Raw genomic sequence first — 19,519 nt, 5'->3', positions numbered from 1 at the left:
ACTTACTTTTTATTTTAAATAATTCTATTAGTGTATATTAGTTGTACAAAATGATCAGTTCCCGTGTAATGTTTTACACCAGCATATAATATATTCTGATTCTATTACTCCACCTCTATTGCTTTCTCTTATCCTCTTTCCTCCACCACCTAGTCCCCTTCCTATTCCCAAATAGTCTTGCTCCCACTTTCATGGTTTATTTTCTTTAACTCCAGACACCTCATATGAGAGAAAATATGTGAGTATAGCTTGTTTATGTAACATGACAATCTCCAGTTTCCATTTGTTTCTCAATGACATGTATTCATTCTTCTCTATGGTGATATATTATTTCTTTATCCATATATCTATTCTTAGTATATTTTAAAGTCTAGTAAATATTAGCTATATCATGCTCATTTTGGCTCACACCTTTAATCCCTGTAGTTTAATAGACAGAGACGGGTGGATCTCCGAGTTTGAGATCAGCCAGGTTTACATAATGAGTTCCAGGACAGCCGAGGCTAATTATTGAGACCCTGTCTCAAACAAGAAAGCAAAAATATGTCTATGGATTTTTGCTTTTATACTTAAAAGTGTTTGCAGTAAGCGTGGGAAACTGCATGCTCCTCTGGGATTATATGCTAGGCTTCCCTTCCCTGCATGTTGCCTGTGGCAATAACAAACTGTTGTGATATCTATTAAACTGTAAACTATTTACTGTGTACAATACTGAATTTAGTTCAAGTACTGAGAATGCATGATGTTTTTCCACCCCACCTATCAACTTCTCTCCATCAATAAGACACTTGAAAGACTGATTGAGTACCCATGGACTATTATTTACAAGGACATCAATACTAACAAAATGCAAAGTACAGATACATGAGCTCTCCATTCTTGAGTCCTTTTCCAACCCCGCTGTATTCAGAAGGCTAAATATATGTGATGGATGTTGTTGATTCTCTTAAGTACTGATAGATACTAGTGAAATGCCCCCAAAACGCTTTTTGAAATGGTGATAGTTTTCTTTACAAAGTAAACATTGATTAAATACTACAGTCCATGACAATTTAGATGTAAGACAATACCTGTGTTTGTGGTTGAAAGAGCATTTAAGGCTATGACAGTCGGTGGCATCTTAAAGATACTAAAAATCTCTATATGCTTCTCTCACTGAACTTTAAAGTAGTTATGTTTTTTCCTACTTTGCCTAATTGAATAATGATATAGACATAATGAATATAATAAAGATGTTACATATTACATAGTGCTATAAGATTACAAGATAACAGGTAAAGCAGCAACTGGAGGTGTCAATGGCAGTTTTTACATATTATAAAATATATTTGGAACTTAATGAAAGACACTGAAATTTTCAATTATAAGGTACTTTATTAAAATTAAAAGTTTCTAAAATGTGTCAGAAAATGACCTAATTATTATATCTATCTTTGACGAAGTCAGCATCAGTTAGAGCCTTTGGCAGCTGTGGTCCCTGTTGTATTTGTCAGGTCAGGAACTCTTGTGATCTTGACAAATCAGTATCTTAAGTTGAACACACCCTCCTGTGGTTCCTGCACACACTGCCTCTTGGTAGTATGGAAAGAGACTGGATACTTCAGGTAGAAAGGAAAGAAATCAAGGAGCAGTCATCTCAGTAGACTAAGAACCTTGCTTAAGGGGAGAGAGGTGCACAGTTTTAAATCTTTGAGTTTAACTCTTCTTTGAGTTGCCTGGGAGCTTTCTGTGGTCTCTCCCCAGTTTGCATGGCTCCTGAGTGAAGCACAGGGAACATTCACTCAGTATGCTAGGAAACATCGTTTTTCTCTTCAAATAATAAGCTAGGAGATACAGAATTGGCCAGCAGAGGGAGCAGATTTACCTAACTTGAGCAGTGAAAAATGCTTAGTCGAAGAAGCCTCAGTGAACAAGGATGCACGCAGACGTACCTTACAGCATTCTCCCACTGTGTACCGAGAAGACAGGAGGCTGGGCTCTGGGTCGTAATGAACCTTGTGTCCTTTATGTTCTCACTTTGCAATTGAGAGTTTTTGTTTTTCTTTTGTTTTGTTTTTGGTTAATCCTGCAAAAAAAAAGAGTATTTTAAAAAACAAATGCCATACATATTATTTAGAAAATTAAAACACGTCTTCAGTATGAAGCCATGGAATTAAGGTATCTTCAGGTCAGAAACCTAAAAGGAATTTAATTTGAGAAAGGCGTCATAAAAAGTGAGTTGTGAATGTTTAGAACAGGATACTGTTGGGAACAAATCTTCAGGAAATACTTCTTGTTTCATGTGTTCTAAACCAGGAAATAGAAATATATTTTAAAAAGACTTGCCAAATGTGAAATATAAAACAAATGGCTTTCTGCTGAACTCTAGTTCTCCCAGTTTTGTGAGTAAATGCATATCCAGGGTTGTATTCTGAGCACTGGGCAGTTTAAAGGTGAGCAGCACTTTACCTTCATTACTTAAAACTGGTATAAGATGAGTTAACTCCTGGAGGTCAGAGCATGGAAAAGCTAAGGCACTCAAGATACTAGAGTATTCGAAAAAGAAATGCAGTTCTTTTCTATCTTTGAAAAATGAGTACTTTTTTCCCTTTGCAACTATTGAGACCGAGAAATTTTGTGTTGTACAATGAAATAAGTTAGCAGTCATGAAATTATTTGCCATCCCTTTAAAGAACAATGGCACAGAAAAAGGATTCCAACTGTTTGTACACGGTGTTGACTTGAAAATTCAGTCATTATGATTGAAGACCACGACGAATGATGAGACATTCAGATTTTTAGATCATTTTTAAACTTGAAAACAACTAAATCATATTAAATAAAAGCAGTTCTTTTAAATTTTGATCAGTGTGCGTGTGTGTGTGTGTGTGTGTTCATTTTTGAAAAAATAGTGTAATTACTCCTTAAAGTGGAAGAGCTCACAGAAACTACAGAAGATAAAGTGGTCAGACTTCAGTGATAGATGCAGAGAAAAGGACAGTCGTTTCTCCTCTGAGATCGGCTCACTCATTAGGAATCGTTCTTCCATCATGACTGTTAGATACAAAACAATTTTCAAATAAAATCACCAGGTGTTTCAGTTTGGTGATTTGAGTGGATGGGTGCTAGACATTTCTGAATTGGGTCACAGCAGGCTTTAATATAGATAGATTAATTAGAAATATTACAAAGAAGTGAGAACAAAGAAAAATGGAAGGAGTCAGTGGCTGGAAACAGCCTTGGATTCCTTCATTAAATACTAGATACTGATGTGGGAAACAAGTGCAGTTCTGCTCTGTATCATGGACCCCATGATGCAGAGAAGGAAACAGGATGTTCTGTGTGGCATCACAGCAAAGCTTCTTAAACCTCTTCTGTTTGTAGTACTTTTTTTTTAACCCAAGAAAATTTTAAGTGCTCTTTGCTATCTAGGTATATAAAATAGATATACAAAATGGATATTTAATAATAACAAATTGTAAGTAAATTCATTTCAAAGCCATTTTCGGTACACATATCATTTTACTATTTATTAATGATAAGAAAATAGTGATGATATATGTATTTTTCTATTTTTACATAATTCAATTTTGGTTGACCAATACTGTAATATCATAGTATCTTTATTTAAAATAAATCAGAGTTGATTTATTTTATAATTGTCAGCATTAAGAATGCCATCTTGTCTGGTACAGCCCCTTTGGATATCTGTATGGCGATTTCCCAGAAAATTAGGAAACAGCCTTCCTCAAGACCCAGCAATACCACTTTTGGGTAGATACCCAAAGGATGCTCAATTGTACCACAAGGACATGTGCCCAGCTATGTTCATAGCAGCATTGTTTGTCATAACCAGAACCTGGAAACATCCCACAGTCGAATAATGGATAAGGAAAATGTGGTACATTTACATAATGGAGTACTATACAGCAGAAAACAATAATGACATCTTGAAATTTGCAAGCAAATGGATGGAGCTAGAAAACATCATATTGAGTGAGGTAACCCAGACCCAGAAAGACAATTATCATGAACTCACTCATAAGTGGTTCTTAAACATAAAGCAAAGAAAACTAGCCTACAAATCTTCATCCCAGAGAACCTAGACAACATTGAGGACCCTAAGAGAGACATATGTGGATCTAATGTACATGGGAAGTAGAAAAAGTCAAGATCTCCTGAGTAAATTGGAAGCTTGGGGACAATGGAAGAGGGTTGATGGGGATGCAAGAGGAAAGGAGGGGAGGAGAAAAATGTATAGCTCAATAAAATCAATCAATAAAAAATAAAATAAAAAGGAATGCCAGCTTGTATAACTATATAGGAGATAGTGATAGAAATATGCTTAGGGGACATTTCAGAAATTGTTGGAAATTCTGTCCTTAATCTCAAGCCAAAAAATTCATTTTTTAAAAAATTAAGTTAGCAACACAAACAATACTTTAAAAAAATCCAACATTCTAATAATACAATCTAAAGACATACTAAATTGATACTTAAATCTGAGAAGTATTGGTAAAAAAAATGTTAAAAGATTTCTGTTTTCTGTAATTGAAACGTATGTTTATATATGAGCACAATGCATTTTATGTATAGTAACCATCCCACAGTTCCTAGCATTGGTGATTGAAGCATGTTTGTTTACACTGCATGCTATGACATGTGTAGTACAAAGTATGTATACTTTGTGTCCAGAACCAAGGCTGTGGTGAAGTAACAATGTAACATGATGCGTTGCCAGAAACAGCTTGGATTCATTATGTACATGGTTGATTTTGAATTCATTTGGTGATTCTCTGTTGAGAAACCTCTTATTGTTGCCAAATTTTTCATAGCAAAGAAACCTCTAGCTGTAAAATAAACCAGGGACTAGGCCAAGCGGGTTTCGTATGTTATGTAAAGATAGGGGTTTGGACTTATGCTTTAGTCTTCTAAGAGGCTGTTTAAAAAAATCTGTCGACAGATTGATTTGTATGTAGAAAACTGATATCATTGCAGCATTAGCTGAGAAGACCAAGCTGATGGAAAAGAGTGGAATATATGTATGAAGCAGGGGCAGATCTTGGTAAGAAACTAGATGTTGGGGTATAACTATATGCAGTAATTTGTGAGAAAAAGCAGAAAAGATAAGCATTTTCATATATAAATGTGTGTGCATAAGAAAAACAAATACTGCATATAAAATATTTCTGAATATTTGGGTGAAGGTAAGAGATGCCTAGCTCCTAGTTGCTAGGATTTGACATACTCCTTAGGGGTATCTCAGGCAAGGTAACTTACTTGGGAGTCTAGAAAGCATTGTTGAAATATGAATCCGTGAATTAGAGATGTGAGGGTCTGTGACATGGTTAGGAAAATCTGCATGCTAGAGAACAAGAGCGGTTCTATAAGGAGCCACTGTTGAAGGTCACAGCTGAAATTAGGATCATGTCAGTTCAGCACAAGGTGAGCACTATGAACAAATGCCTGCCAACCAATTCTGCATAGGTGCTAGCTTCATGGCCTTTGTATAGTTGGAGACCTGTCTGTCTGGCCTGGGAAAGACCAGTTTATACAAAAAGAAAAAAAGGCTTGGTAAAGGAGGCTAGGGAGGGATTCAGAGAGAACTCTCAAAGAGGCACTATATATAGACTGAAGACAAAGAGATTGATGAAGCAAGTTGCCGACAGTTTGTCAAAGAAACTCAAAGTATAATGTAGCTCAGGGTAGCAAAAAAGGAAGACTGAAGTGCAGTTGGAGTAAGGGAAGGGGTTGACCTTGACTCTGCCAAAGAAGAAGAAAAGTTTGGAGTTGGTAAACCAGGTTGGAATTTGACGTGTTAACCAGGAAGCAAGGACATTTGTAGAATGTGTCACATTGTGGCATAAACAGCAGTATGGAAGATGATTCAAATCTGAGACTTAGATTTGAATTCAAGCCCCATCATATGCTGGCCCCGTGACTATGGTTTTAATTAGCTTTGTCATTTACAGTTGTTATGTTTTCAAAAAGTAATGATTATAGCATCTTTCCCCAAAACTTATATTAAGAGTTAAAGTGCTTGGTATGTAGCAAATGTTCATTCAATGAAGTTTAGTGTTATTATGAAGTAGTATTGATTAATGGTCAAGAACCAGATCTTGAAACTAGACTTTCTGAGTTCAAATATTGTCTCTACCAATTATGTGTTCCTGGTATGATTTACACATATCATTTGTAGAGTACCAGATGACCCATAAGGTTGTCTTGTACAACATAATTTGATCCATTTATGTGACATGTGTCTAGTAAAACTTTTGTTAATTTATAAGAAGGGCAAAACATGTCTCTATATTATATGTGCCTCAGTTTTATTGTTTCTATTCTTTAGACTTGTCAGTTAAGTGTTAATAAGTAAAAAGATTTTAGCATGTGGTGTGTAGGAAGCATACATGACTAGCTGCCATTATCATTATTATTCATGCTCATAAGAGTAATAGGAACTGGGGAGAAACACATTTTCTACAGAGCACATTGGGGGTGATAAGACAAGCAAGTAGTTTTCAGGTGAGCACTGAAGACCAACCTCAGATGGCAGAGTAGTGTCACTAAACCAATGCCTGGTTTGTATCCTAGGTAAGATTGAGCTGAATGACACACTATTTCCTCGTGCTACTTTGAATGGTTTATAACTTAAAAATAGATTATTTCTGGAATTTTTCTCTGGAATTTTTCAGACTACACTCGACCACAAGTAACAGAAACTAGGGAGGTGAAACTGGGATGAAAGGAGGCTTTGAGGGAAGGGTGTTGGGCTTTGATTCAGGCTCCACACTAAGGTCTTGGGAAGGAGGAGCTATTTGACAGCAGTCTTTAGGGATGAGTTACAACTTAGACAGAAAAAGGAATTTCAGGCTAAGAAGGAGCAATGCTTCAAGGTTGGGATATTTGTTACCCTCTACAGAAGCAAGCCTCTTGTGAAAGACCAAGAGAAGATTGGTTCAGTTTATTCACTAGTAATAGAACTGCTACTTCACAGTTGCTTTTTGGCTACAGAGTAGACAAAGATGTGAAGCAGCCCCATCTTCATTCAGGTTAGAATGTGTGTTGTTAACATAGTTCATTAGCCTCCCCTATCTTCTCCTGAGTCTGAGGTTCCATCCCTAGGATTGGAATAGGGTTTCATTAGACATGAGGAAAGTTAAAAGGACCCTGTGCTGCCGAGCTAATGTTTTAAAAAGGACATGTACGGATGGTCTGCGCTGTAAGACAAGGCTGTAGAAAGACTGAGAGGATCGTTTTCAAACATGCTGTCTTTGACTACAATCAGACAAGGAAAGGATACCTCTCCTTTTTCAGTTTTTGAGATTGGAGATGCTGTCTGCAGGCATATGGACTACTAGTGAGTGGCAGAAGCCTGACTTTTCTAAACAGAACCTTAGACTATTTGTGAGTGGGTAGATGCTGCCTGTTAAAACTGTACTGTCTCTCTGGGATGTGGGAGGAAGTGGTGTGCTGTGCTGACACTGAAGGAGAGCCTCTGAGTCAGTGTCCTGGGCATTCTGTTAGCAAACTACCTGTTGAATTTTCTCAGGAGGAAGGACCTATCTGGTGACTAACTTCATAAGTCATTGACTACAGAGGGAGACATCTATTTGTGGCCTGCTAATAGTAAATCTATTACCCTACATTATTTTCTTTGACTGTCTTTAGTGTTGTTGTTGTTGTTATTGTGGAGTTTTGCTCACGAGGCAGGTCTTAAGTGAATAAGTTTGAAGAACACAGTTAACTGAAGTTCTCTCCACCACATAAAATTGTCAGTGAGAGATTTGGAGAGATAGTTAAACATTAAGAGCCCTTACTATTCTTATAGAGGCCTTAAGTTTGGTTCCCAGAACCTCACAATTACCTAGAACTTCAGCTCCAGGGAATCCAGTATCCTCTTCTGGCTTCTATGGGCACCTATACTCACACACATACACACACCTACCCATCTACACACATACACATAAGTGAAAGTAAGAAAATATTTTAAAAAGACTTTTAAAACAATATTGATACTGAATTCAGTATAGTGAGTACGCCCATAGAAAACACACTGGTGGCATTGCTTTTTGTAATATTAAATAAATATTCAGTGCTTTGGATAGAGGTCTTCATCACTTGGCAGCCACAGCAGCAACGTTTTGTTCTCATTTAGTCTTTCAAGTACTGAGCCCATTGATCAAGTAATCTACCATTGATTGTCTTGTAGTCACAGAGGATAGAATAACCTCTGTTTGAATGAAATCCTTCAGTCACTTCATTTATTCCATATAGACTGCCAGCTGAATTTGTTCTTATTTGAGAAACAGCAGCCAGATAGATAGACAGACAGACAGATAAAATTGCTATTCTCTCACTGTCAGTTAATAAAATTTCCACCTTCATGTTGAAGATCAGTGGTAGCGTCTCAGACTTATGTCTTCTTTGTCTTTGTCTTTCCTACTCTTTTGATTCTTCTCTTTCTTACTGCTTTTGAGAATTACAATCAAGATCATCATTATCCCCTATGGTTTTACCTTCTTTTGTGGTTTGAAAATAGACTGATAGGAAATTAAAATCTAGCTTGTTTTATTAGATAGTTATTATACCTGTACATTATTGAAGTGTCCAGTTCACAGTTGGAGGTGTTTTACACCTTTAGATTACACTTTCCTGATGCTTCCATCTGAGATGTACTACCTGAAGTTCACTTTTTGTTATTTTCATCTCTCATGAGTGCTGAAATTAAATGTCCTGCTTTGTTTCTGACATCGTGCTGGGGTTGCTGGCCCTATTTTCCTTCACTCCAGGTGGCTGTTGGTTGTCACCCACCACAGGCCACTTTGGTCAGTGTGTCAGAGTTGGGCAGTTTTCATTCCCCTTTCCCACTCAGAAGAAGGATATCGGAATTCAGAGAAATGAAAGAGGTGGTGGTTATTGTGAAGTCATCATAGTATATAAAAAACAGTGGATCACTGCCACAGTTAAGTACTGGGGTTTGTATAGCTGTTGATGCTTACACCTAACTGATTTCATTACTTTGGTATGACAGGAGACAGACAAACAGATAATGTCCTGAACCATTATGAAAAGACTCTACAGTAGAGGAGGGTGTATTTAATATAATTCACAGAAAAATATGGTGAAATGGCCATTATAAATTCATTATTTGTATTTATGTATAAAGAGAATTATTTTTGAAGTTATCAAAAAAGGTACAGTGGGGACTGGATGATGATTCAGTGGTTCAGCACTGACTACTCTTCCAGAGGTCTTGAGTTTAATTCTCAGTAACCACATGGTTACTCACAACTATCTATAGTGGGATCTGATGCCCTCCTATGGCATAAAGGCATACATGCCAATGGATCACTCATTCATATACATAAAATTTAACAACTCTTTTTAAAAAGGGTACAGTAGCCTAAGTCATGAGTACTATATAAAAAGAGTGAGAACAGGTAATGCAGGATGAGAATGAAGGGGAACTTTAAACTACATATACTAGCCATTAATTTGACTCTTAATATTCGATTTTATCTATGAATATTGACTTATACATGTGCAGATATATAATAGACCTTCTATTTTATTCAACCAGCCTCATAAATATTCAAGGAAAAAAACCCAAAACTCACATCTGTGCTTATCTTGTACAGGCTTCTCCTTGTCATTAATCCCCAAAATGTGTGGTAGAGCAATGATTCACACAATATTTACCTTTTACTAAACATTATAAATAATCTAGATGATTATTTGATTATTTACAATAATACTTATATAATTATTTATATTTATTTATAATAAAACGTACAGAAAGATACTTCTGTATGTTACTCAGCTTTATGTCACTGGCAAAATAAGATCAAGTTAAAAGATGGAAAGATCATTTGGTCATATTCAGGCTGTGATCACAGACCTCATTACTTTGTGCCTGTAGTGGTGGTACAGTACACAGTGGTAGGGGGCAGAAGACACTGCTTACCCTACTGCAATCAGGAAGCAAAGAAAGATGAAGGGGTAGGGTCCCAACATCCTCTTCAGAGCATTCTTTCAATGATTATCTTTTTCTACCAGCCTGTAAAGTTCCACCTCCCTACAGTACCATCAGCTGGGGATCAGACCTTCACAACATTGAGCTTTTGGGAATATTTAAGATCTACATAAAACAGTGTGCTTGTGTAAAATACTATACTATTTTTATGAGAGATTTGGGCATCCTAGGGTTTTAGAATCTGCGAAGGATATGGAACATATGTTTGTATGTAGAATAAATGCTTATTATATGTAAAACTAATAGTATAATGTAATTCACAAGACTGGTTACTAAATTCATTTTTCTAAAGGCACTGACAATACTTTGCTTTATCCAATTGATTAAATGCCTAAGTGTATAGTTTCCCATTGATTTCTTTTACTATTAAAATATGTGTTATCTCATAAAATATTGGGTCCCAAATATGGGTTTAATTACCACTCAGACAGCTTATTCTGAATGATTAATAAACCGCAGAAGCAGCCATTTTCTTTACTTTCTGTATGACAATGGTATTTTTGGAAATTGGGTTCCTGTGCCAAGCTTTATTTGTAGATAAAATTGGAGTTGTTAAATGGCCTATCAATTCACAAGAAATCTAATTTTTTTTTATTAAGAGTATGCCAGATAACTAGTTCTAGTCGAGTTTTCAATAACTTCTTGTGCTCCTAAAGTAGCCACACGAGTCATATAATTACTTCATTCAGCAGAAATTCTTACTACAAAACCACAGGGACACTGTGTTGCTTCCTCCTCCTCTCCCTCCCCTTCACTTTCTCTTTTCATTCCTACTCCTTTTCTTTTCTCCCTTCCGCCTCCCAGTTCTCTCACTTTCTTCAGCTTGCTTTGTTTTTGGCCTAGTGATAGACAGATGCATACTTTATGAAGGTTTTTTTTTCATCAAAGTGAAAATTTTTATTTTATTAAAATACACATTTTATTGTTATCTTCAATGAAAGACTTATTTCACTGTCCATCAGCAGTGCGCTGGTTGAATAAATTGCATTATACTCATATTTTGTTACACCATTTTTATCAGATTGAACATGGTATGTTAATTCAACAGAAAGGGCATGATGTATACAACTTTGGAACCATGGAGATGGCTCGGTGGGTAAAGGCACTTACACATAAGCCTAATGATCTGAGTCGATTCCTAGAACCTGTATGGTGGAAGGAAGAACCAACCCCTAAGTTGTCGCTCACTACCCCCACCATATACACAAATACAAAAGAGTGCTGAATGATGTAGTTCCTGAGTCTATTGTAATTGGTTAAAGGAGATTCATAAGAAGTTAGAGAGAGGCAATGATTAACAGAACAGTGAAATGAACTTGTGTCTGTATGGAAATGTAGTATGGATAAAAGTGTCATTCTTGGGAAGTGAGGAGAAATCTAGATTCTTTAAGAAATGGTACTGGTACAGTTGGCTAACTATTTAGGATAATTGAGTAAACTAGGTCCTTACTTGACTACTTTTTTTTATTAAAGTGTTTCAGTGTCTAAGTTCAAGTCATACAAGTTCTAAGAGAAAACACTAGTGGGTAGCTTTTGGTCTTAAAGTGAGGAAAGCCTAAGTGTGATTCAAAATCCAGAAATACAGAAGTTGGATGAGTTTGCCCGTGCTATGTTATTTACAAGATCTGAAAACAGGATGGGATCTTGATGCTTTATGTACATGGACCCAAGACTGTTTTAACATGGTGTCTGAAGTTCAGTGGCATTATATTGCGTGCATTGGATTGGCTAGAATATCCATGTAGCGAGATGAGGAAGTGTGTTTGTTTATAATTGTCAGCCTGTGTCCCCGAGCCACTTAATGTTTGATAGCATTTCACTATAGTGCCTGAGTTTAACATGAATATATATGAATAGTAATCTGTATTTTACATCAAATGAGCGAGAAATTATAAATCAGAAAAATTGAGAGCATATAAGAAAGTACTTAGTTAACTTTTAGGTTCTAGGGTTGGTCATGTTGCAAAATGACATACATGCCGTTACAACCTACAATACTTTTATTATTAAGTATAACTTTTTTCAAGTCATTAAAAAGTAATGGAGAATTGAGGATCTAAAGGATAGTGTGTCACAATTATAACCTGATTATCTCTTAACTATTAAAGCCAATTATGCATTTAAAAATTGTAAAGATATAATTTTTTCCTTTTTAAATCAGGTTGCATGTATGCTATAGAGATGGGGGAAAAAGCATGTGCTTGTTTTATTTGATTATAGATAGGTGACAGGGATCACTCTGCTTTGTGACCCACAGTGTGTTCATGTACCAAATGCTTGGAAACTGCACAGGTTTTGAAAAATGTATTTTATTGTATAAAATAGTTTTATTTTAAATCTAAACCAAGTATCAAGTGACTCTTAGAAAGCACTTATTTAATATTGCAAGTACACTGTATCTTAGTATAGAATGTAAAATTCACTTGAAAAGCAATAATCATGACAGAAGGTGTAGAGGACCCTCTCAGAACCCTCTGCTCTCCCAAATGTTTTCTTTCATCAGTCCTGTGTTAGGAGCGTGGGAGACGCTATTCTGAATAAATATGAACAGGTTAATGTAACTGGTAATCACCTAATAGCTCATTTAGGTTTTAAGTTTTGAAGTTATGGAGTGGAAAGAAGTAGACTTATTAAGGCAATTTTTTAGCTCAATTTATCCCATTAAAATGAATGCATGATTATGTACTTATGATTCTCACTGAATCCAGTAAGTGCCTAAGCTGATATATAATTTAGAAATTAAAATTATAACCCAATGAGAGCTAACTGGACAAAATAATTTTAATCAAACTGACTTTAGTTCATATTCACATTCTCTCCATCTTTTGCACTCCTGCCCCAGGTCACAGTGATGAAAGGCAGTAATAGAAATAAAGATCATTCATCAGAAGGCGAAGGGGCTGGAAAACGACCAAAACGGAAGTGTCTTCAGTGGCATCCGTTGTTAGCCAAGAAACTTCTTGATTTTTCAGAAGAGGAGGAAGAAGACGAGGAAGAGGAAGATATTGATAAAGTAAGCTTTCCATTAAACCATAGATACCTTAAGTATATACTTAGGCATGAATCATTTTCTAACATAATTTTATGTCTTTTAGGACTCCTAAATTTAACTTTCATTGTTCCTTCTCACAGTTTAGAGTAAAAGGATTCCTTCTCTAGGAATTCTATCAACTCACTGTGATACGGAGATGCAGATGGGGCTCTTCATGAAGCTTAATGTCCTCACTTGGTTCCTCTGTCTTTGCTTCCAGCCCAGCCTTGCCTCTTGTTGTTAGACCATTTCAGAGATGTTCTTAGTCTTCATTACTGTGTCCCTTGTTGTATCTGACTGTACTTAATCCCCTCCCCGAAGTCTCTGTGGCCACATTTCTTACAAGTTCTTTTCTGGAACATCCCTTTCCTATGCATAAACAGTTAGCTCTAGGACTTGGTATAACTGACTTTTCATTATTTCAGTAAAGAACTACATCCTTGAAGACTTGGGGCCAAGATGTTGTATTTTAAAGTCGGGATTTCTTCATAGCACTCATCAATATTTGCCCTGTGGTTTTAGCTGTGCACTTGTTTTGTCCTCTCTTCTGCCTCAGAAATAAGTATGGTGCCTGGCCCATAGCAGAAACACGCGCTGAGTGGAGGGACAAAAGAGCATGTATTTGCCACTACAGATTTGACAAATATATGGCTTCGGTGTTTTTCAGGCTGTTGACATTTACCCAGCCATCTTTTTAATAAAAACAAACATCTAGCAGAACTCATCTTTTTATGAGGAATGTAAGCCATAATATCGACATTAATCTGCTCATGAGACATGTTTCAGTGCCCATTTAATTTCAAGATTAGTTTTGGAAAGGGATCTTCAAATCATGGCACTCTTGTTTCAGGAAATTGCTGACTTTATGCTTCGTTTGACTTTTCTGTTTCATTTGCTCTGTTGATTACTTGGTCCTTGAGGTTGGCTCCTCTTTCCATGACAGCATCCCCTTCTAATTATACAGCTTCCTCTACCTCCGTTCCTTCCTGATTTCTTTCAGTTGATTTTCATATATTACTTTACCCTCAAATATTCATGCTCATATCTGGTATACAGTTTGGGAGACTCAGTCAAGACGATTAAGAATTTGAGGCTAGCTTTGTAGTAAATCTTGTCTCAGCAAACAAAAGTAATTTGTTTCTGAGCCTGTAATTTTGTCTCCATCCTGGGTTTTTATCCTGAACCTCTGAGCTCATATTTCAGACTGTTTCTCTGTCTATCTATCTATCTGTCTGTCTCTCTGTCTGTCTGTTGTCTGTCTGTCTATCTATCTATCTATCTATCTATCTATCTATTATCTATTTATCTGTATCTGTCTATTTGGTTTGGGTGTGTTCAAAACTAAGTTTCTACTTTTCTCCTTCAAATCTTCTATAGTTATCCTTTCTCAATAAAGGCAACTGCAACATTTCCATAATACTTAACTTCATCTAATTTTCCTCAAGCTTCCCATCTTTCCATCCATCTATTCACAAATCCTTTCGGACGTTCCCTTTATAACATGTCCTCTATGTGTGACCCCTTTTTAATATCTTTTGAACTCTCTTTGTCCAAGCCACCACTATTTCTAGCAGAGATTACTTTATTCCTACCCATCTTCCTGCTTCCATGCTTCTTTTGTATTGTCTATTCTGCAGAAAGCCGTCACAGGGATCCTTTGAGAATGGAAGGCCAGTCATGTCACCTCCCTCCTTAACAAGGGTAGGGATTTTTGTACTCACTGCTCTGTTAGAACAGGGCCTGGAGCATGGCAAGTCCCAGTAAATAGTTGCTGAGTGAAAGATTAAAGTCATTAAATCCCTTTATTCTGTCTTAGGAATGTTCCTGTCCCCACTTTATTCTTAGAAATTTTGCTCATTTATAACTAGATCATTATCCCACTGGCAGGTGTCCACCTAGCTAACAATGGCTACTTCAAATGCAAACTATTTATTCTGCCTTTCCCAGGATCATTTTTCAATTTTCAAATCAATTTAAATGCCAATCACTCTTGGTTTTATCTTGAATATTATTTCTGTTCTCATATCCTATTCCTGTTCCTCTTGTCTGGATTTCTGCTATCTCTTTTTTTTCTGGACATTGGAAGTAAACTTTTAATTGACTTCTCGAGGTTTGCTTTCTTATGATTTTATTCAAAAGAACTTGTGGTATGCAGTACCAGCAGCAGCTCTTTGTTTAAAATACAAATGTCTCTTGCTTCGGAAATTTACTCAAGGCTCTACATTTATTTTAGGTACTTGTCTTGTTACTGCAACAAAATACCTGACAAACGCAACACAAGTTCCAGGGCATGTGGTCTGTCATAGCAAGGGAAACACAGCAGCAGTGGTAGAAGGCAGCTGTCACAACTCACAATAACGAGAGAGCATTGGATGTGTTCTGCCCCCTTCCTCCTTTTGTTCAATCCGGGATCACAGCTCAGAATGGCTCCACCCAAATTTAGGGTGCATCTTTCCAGAGATGTTCATAGATTTGTTTCTATAGTGATTCTAAATCCTGTTCAGTTGACAGAACCATCACATCATTGCATCTAGCTTAGGTACCTGTATTTAAGAGATACTTGGTAAACTAAAGTCAGCTGTTTTTTATCTTTATTTTCTTCTGGTTTATAAATTTGCTCACTTTTCATTTGATTAATTTAACGAAATAGCTATAACAGTAGTAGTTAAGGGTTTTTCATGACAATTTGTTTCAAATCAGTAGCTGGTGTATAGGGTTTAAATGTCCACTTATCAGCATGGCATAGCACATTGTTCATGAAATGGTCCATATTTCCTATTTCCTTACTTCCCAAACCCTATTATCATTTTCTTGTACCATAGAACTATGTGTGGATATTGGAATGAAGCTTCAGGCCCCAATTCTTGCTTCTCCACACCTTCTAGCTGATCAGCCAACATGTTCTGATTCAGCTTTCATCACCTTTATTTATAAGAGGTTATCAGCGCATTGCTTTGTTATTTATTTGTTTATATGTTCTTACATAATGAATTTTATTCCTATCTTTTCCTTAGCTTCATAGTTTCAAAATACCAAATAAATGTCCTTTGAAAATTCAGGTAACTGCTAGTAATTATATATGTAATGAAGAAAATAAATCTGTACTCTTTATTTTCAAGTCAGCCATAGTTTCAGGACTTTATTTATTTGACCATAATTAATGGCCAATTTGTTATATTTGCAGTATTTATTTAAGCATTAAAAAGTAGTAACTTGTGACTGGTAAGATGGCTCAGAGGGTAAAGGAACTTACCATGCAAACCTGGCAACATAAAAATTGATGGAGAGGACAGACTCAATGATGTTGTCCTTTAACCTTTACAAGCATGCTGTGTCAAGGGTACCAACCTCTTATTATACACACAAACATATACACTCTAATAATAATTTTTTAAAATGGCAAATTTGAATAAATATTTTCCTTCTACAGTTTTGTTAGCTGTTGCCTGGTAAATATTGTATAAAAGAGTACATTTGCCTTCTAGTTTTAGTTCTAGCACTTTTTGAGAATTGGCTAGAGATATGAATTTTTAGGTCCCACTTCAGAGCCAAAGAATCAGAAACTCAAAGCCAAGCAATCTTTTTTTTTTTTTTTTTTTTTTTTAAAAACAAGGCCCCAGAGAGTCCAGTCTACTTCTGAGTATCAGAACTGCTGAATTTCTGTGTAATGCAGACTTATGACTACCTTGAGCCTTCTTGGTTTTGACTGTAGAACAAGCAATGAAAAACATGAATTTACACAATCTGGATTTCTATACATGACTGCATTTATTTCTAGGAAAATCACAGAATTATATTTCAATTTTAGGAATTCTGCAGTCTCACTATTTTCTGAGATTCCGTGATCACAGGGCTTCATGGAATTTAGTATAGCACTCATTTGCTGGAAGCATTACAAGGAGAAGTAAAGGAGAAAGACTACACCATAGGCCAAAGTGTACTAGGCCTGACAGTTACTGGATTCACAAGAGCAGTGAGTAGACAGATTCAGTACTGTATGGAAGTCCTTGCAGACATTCAACAGTCATAACAAAGCGCTTAGAGAAATCTTAGGAAGATTTTAAAAGTAAGGTGACTGCTTAAGCCTATGAGAATTTATCCTTATTGCCCTAACATCTTGGAAGATAAGACTGATGTTTACAGGATTAAATATGTTTTTTGAAGTTCTTTTAAACAATTATGTTAAATACTTTATATAAGAAGCTCTTCTGTGTCATGTGCAAAAGTCTGGGTGTTCTGTATATTTGCTTTTAGTTATATTTGCTTTCATGATAAACTTTCTCATGTTATTAACTTTCTTCAAAAAGTACCACTTTTTGAAGAGCAGAAAAAGCTAATATACATGTATTTCATGCGGATATAATTAATCTTGAGACCCATAAATCACAAAATAATATTTTGTTCACTAAACAATTGGCTAAATGTTAATACCAGATGAGTTGGCCTCTGTAGTTATAAAGGTAAATAAGAGACTTTTATCCCCAAATGGTTCACTCTTTAGTGAGAAAAAAAAAAGGTAAGCAGTAACAACATAATGTAATACGTGGTGTAATAGAAATACACACAGATTGCTATAGAAACTAAACAGGATACATGTAAGTTAGTTATCATCCACCAAGAGTAGTCAGTGATTTTTTTTAAAAAAAATTACTTTTTCTGTTTGTTAGCGGTTTAAATAGAGCTAAGAAAAATAATTGCAAATCAAAAACTGATTGCTAAATCAAAATAGTTTGAGCCGTGTTAAACATGACTTTTGCTTTGGTTGGTGATAGGTTCATCTTCTTGAGGCGGATGGCCTAGAGCAAGATGTTGGTGAAACTGAAGATGATGATTCACCAGAGCAGCGCGCCCGGAGACCAATGAATGCATTTCTTTTATTTTGCAAGCGTCATCGCTCTCTTGTACGACAGGAACACCCAAAGCTTGATAACCGAGGTGCTACCAAGATACTAGCTGATTGGTGGGCTGTTCTTGATCCAAAGGAAAAGCAGAAATATACAGACATGGCCAAGGAGGTAGGTTGCAAGGACAAGGTGTGACAGTGATTATGGACACCCAGTTCTGTAACTTTTCCACAGCAAATATGCAGCAGCCATTGCTGACAGTGCCATCTTCTATTGTCATCAAATGCCATTGTAATGACAACCTCATGTTTGGTGTTTCTTATCATATCACAGGAATATATTATGATCATGTTCTGATGTTAAATAACTAGTGTGTGTGTGTGTGTGTGTGTGTGTGTGTGTGTGTGGTCTCAGATTTTTAAAACAATTACCACAATGAGAAAGTAGGACAAAGATTTGTATGCCTTCTAAACTCTGTTGTGTTTTTGAACAAAAACATTTTTTCGTAAATACTTTTTTGTAAACACAATTGTTAAGAGAGATGCTTTGACTTGTTTCTGTTCTGAAAAATAGTGCAGCATGAAGATTTAAAACTAATACATGATGAATGACAATAGAACAGGGTGTACTGTGACATATGCATGCTCACAAAAACTGAATAATAATAATTGGTGAGAAACATTTCCACATGGGAAGACTATTAAGAAAGGTGGCACATTCATTCCAAAATGATAGCAGTAACTAAATGTCTTCAAAAATTCTGTACTATATTTGTTTCTACATTAATATGAGATCAATATATGATCATTGTCCAGATGTATTATAAGTGGACTTAGTTCTAAATGAGAAATAGGTACTGTATTATGGTTAAGTCTGAAAGGAATAGTTCTAACATTATTTCCTTAGAGTTTCAACCTTCAAAAAATTTTCATTCATGAAAATCCCTGCCACCCCTTTAACTTCTGAGGGGAAAAAATGAACCAGCAGGGGATAAAATAATGTAATTTCAAGATATTTTATTAGACATCTCAGTATGTGGAAAAATAATGCCTTTACTTGACGTGGTTTTATTGAGTTGTTTAATAAGGAATCCTGAAACATAAAAATTTCTTTTAAAACATACAGGGAAATTTGAATCCAGAGTAAATGACTAGTGTTGCTGTGTAATTAATGATCACAGAAGGCTTTAGGAGTTTACTAATTGTCCAAGATAGACTATTAACTTTGCTGGGCATCTATAAAATTTAAAATCAATTAAGCAACTTACGTGATTTTAAATGTTCCAATAGATTTCCACAAGCCTAACAGTAATTAACAATAAACCCTTCTCATTAAATAGGTTTATATCCTTTCATACTCATGCTTATATGATAAAGTAAACAATTATCTGGAGCCTCACAGTGAGCTGCATATGCTTCCTATAATTAAACACTTGAGTTTGATTTTGGACAACACGCAGCATATTGCCAATATAGTGTTTGCCTCTTCTTAAATACAGCTAATTTACAAACCCAATAGGTGGCCACTTTTAAGAGGAGAACCTATTATTTTTGCACAGGAAATCCTTTATTAATTACTTAATTAGCTTCACAATATTTACCATTGTGGTACTATAATGAAATCTGTTTA

The 19,519-nt window shown here is 35.8% G+C and overlaps 1 protein-coding gene across 6 annotated transcripts in view; it reads left to right on the top strand.

The window, feature by feature from the left end:
- Positions 1-19,519, top strand: part of Bbx (BBX high mobility group box domain containing) — a 241,533-nt gene that overhangs the window by 137,956 nt on the left and 84,058 nt on the right. For all 6 annotated transcript variants that reach the window (XM_038345735.1, XM_038345737.1, XM_038345734.1 and 3 more), the window contains exons 4-5: positions 12,858-13,028; positions 17,819-18,061. In XM_038345735.1, coding sequence (XP_038201663.1) covers positions 12,867-13,028; positions 17,819-18,061 — 405 coding nt within the window. In that variant the 5' untranslated portion in view covers positions 12,858-12,866. The remainder of the gene's footprint in view (positions 1-12,857; positions 13,029-17,818; positions 18,062-19,519) is intronic.

Source organism: Arvicola amphibius, chromosome 10, assembly GCF_903992535.2.
Source record: "Arvicola amphibius chromosome 10, mArvAmp1.2, whole genome shotgun sequence".
NCBI classification, from domain to species: Eukaryota; Metazoa; Chordata; class Mammalia; order Rodentia; family Cricetidae; genus Arvicola; species Arvicola amphibius.
The sequence above is the reverse complement of the archived record's forward strand: the minus strand, read 5'-3'. Positions and strand labels throughout refer to the sequence as shown.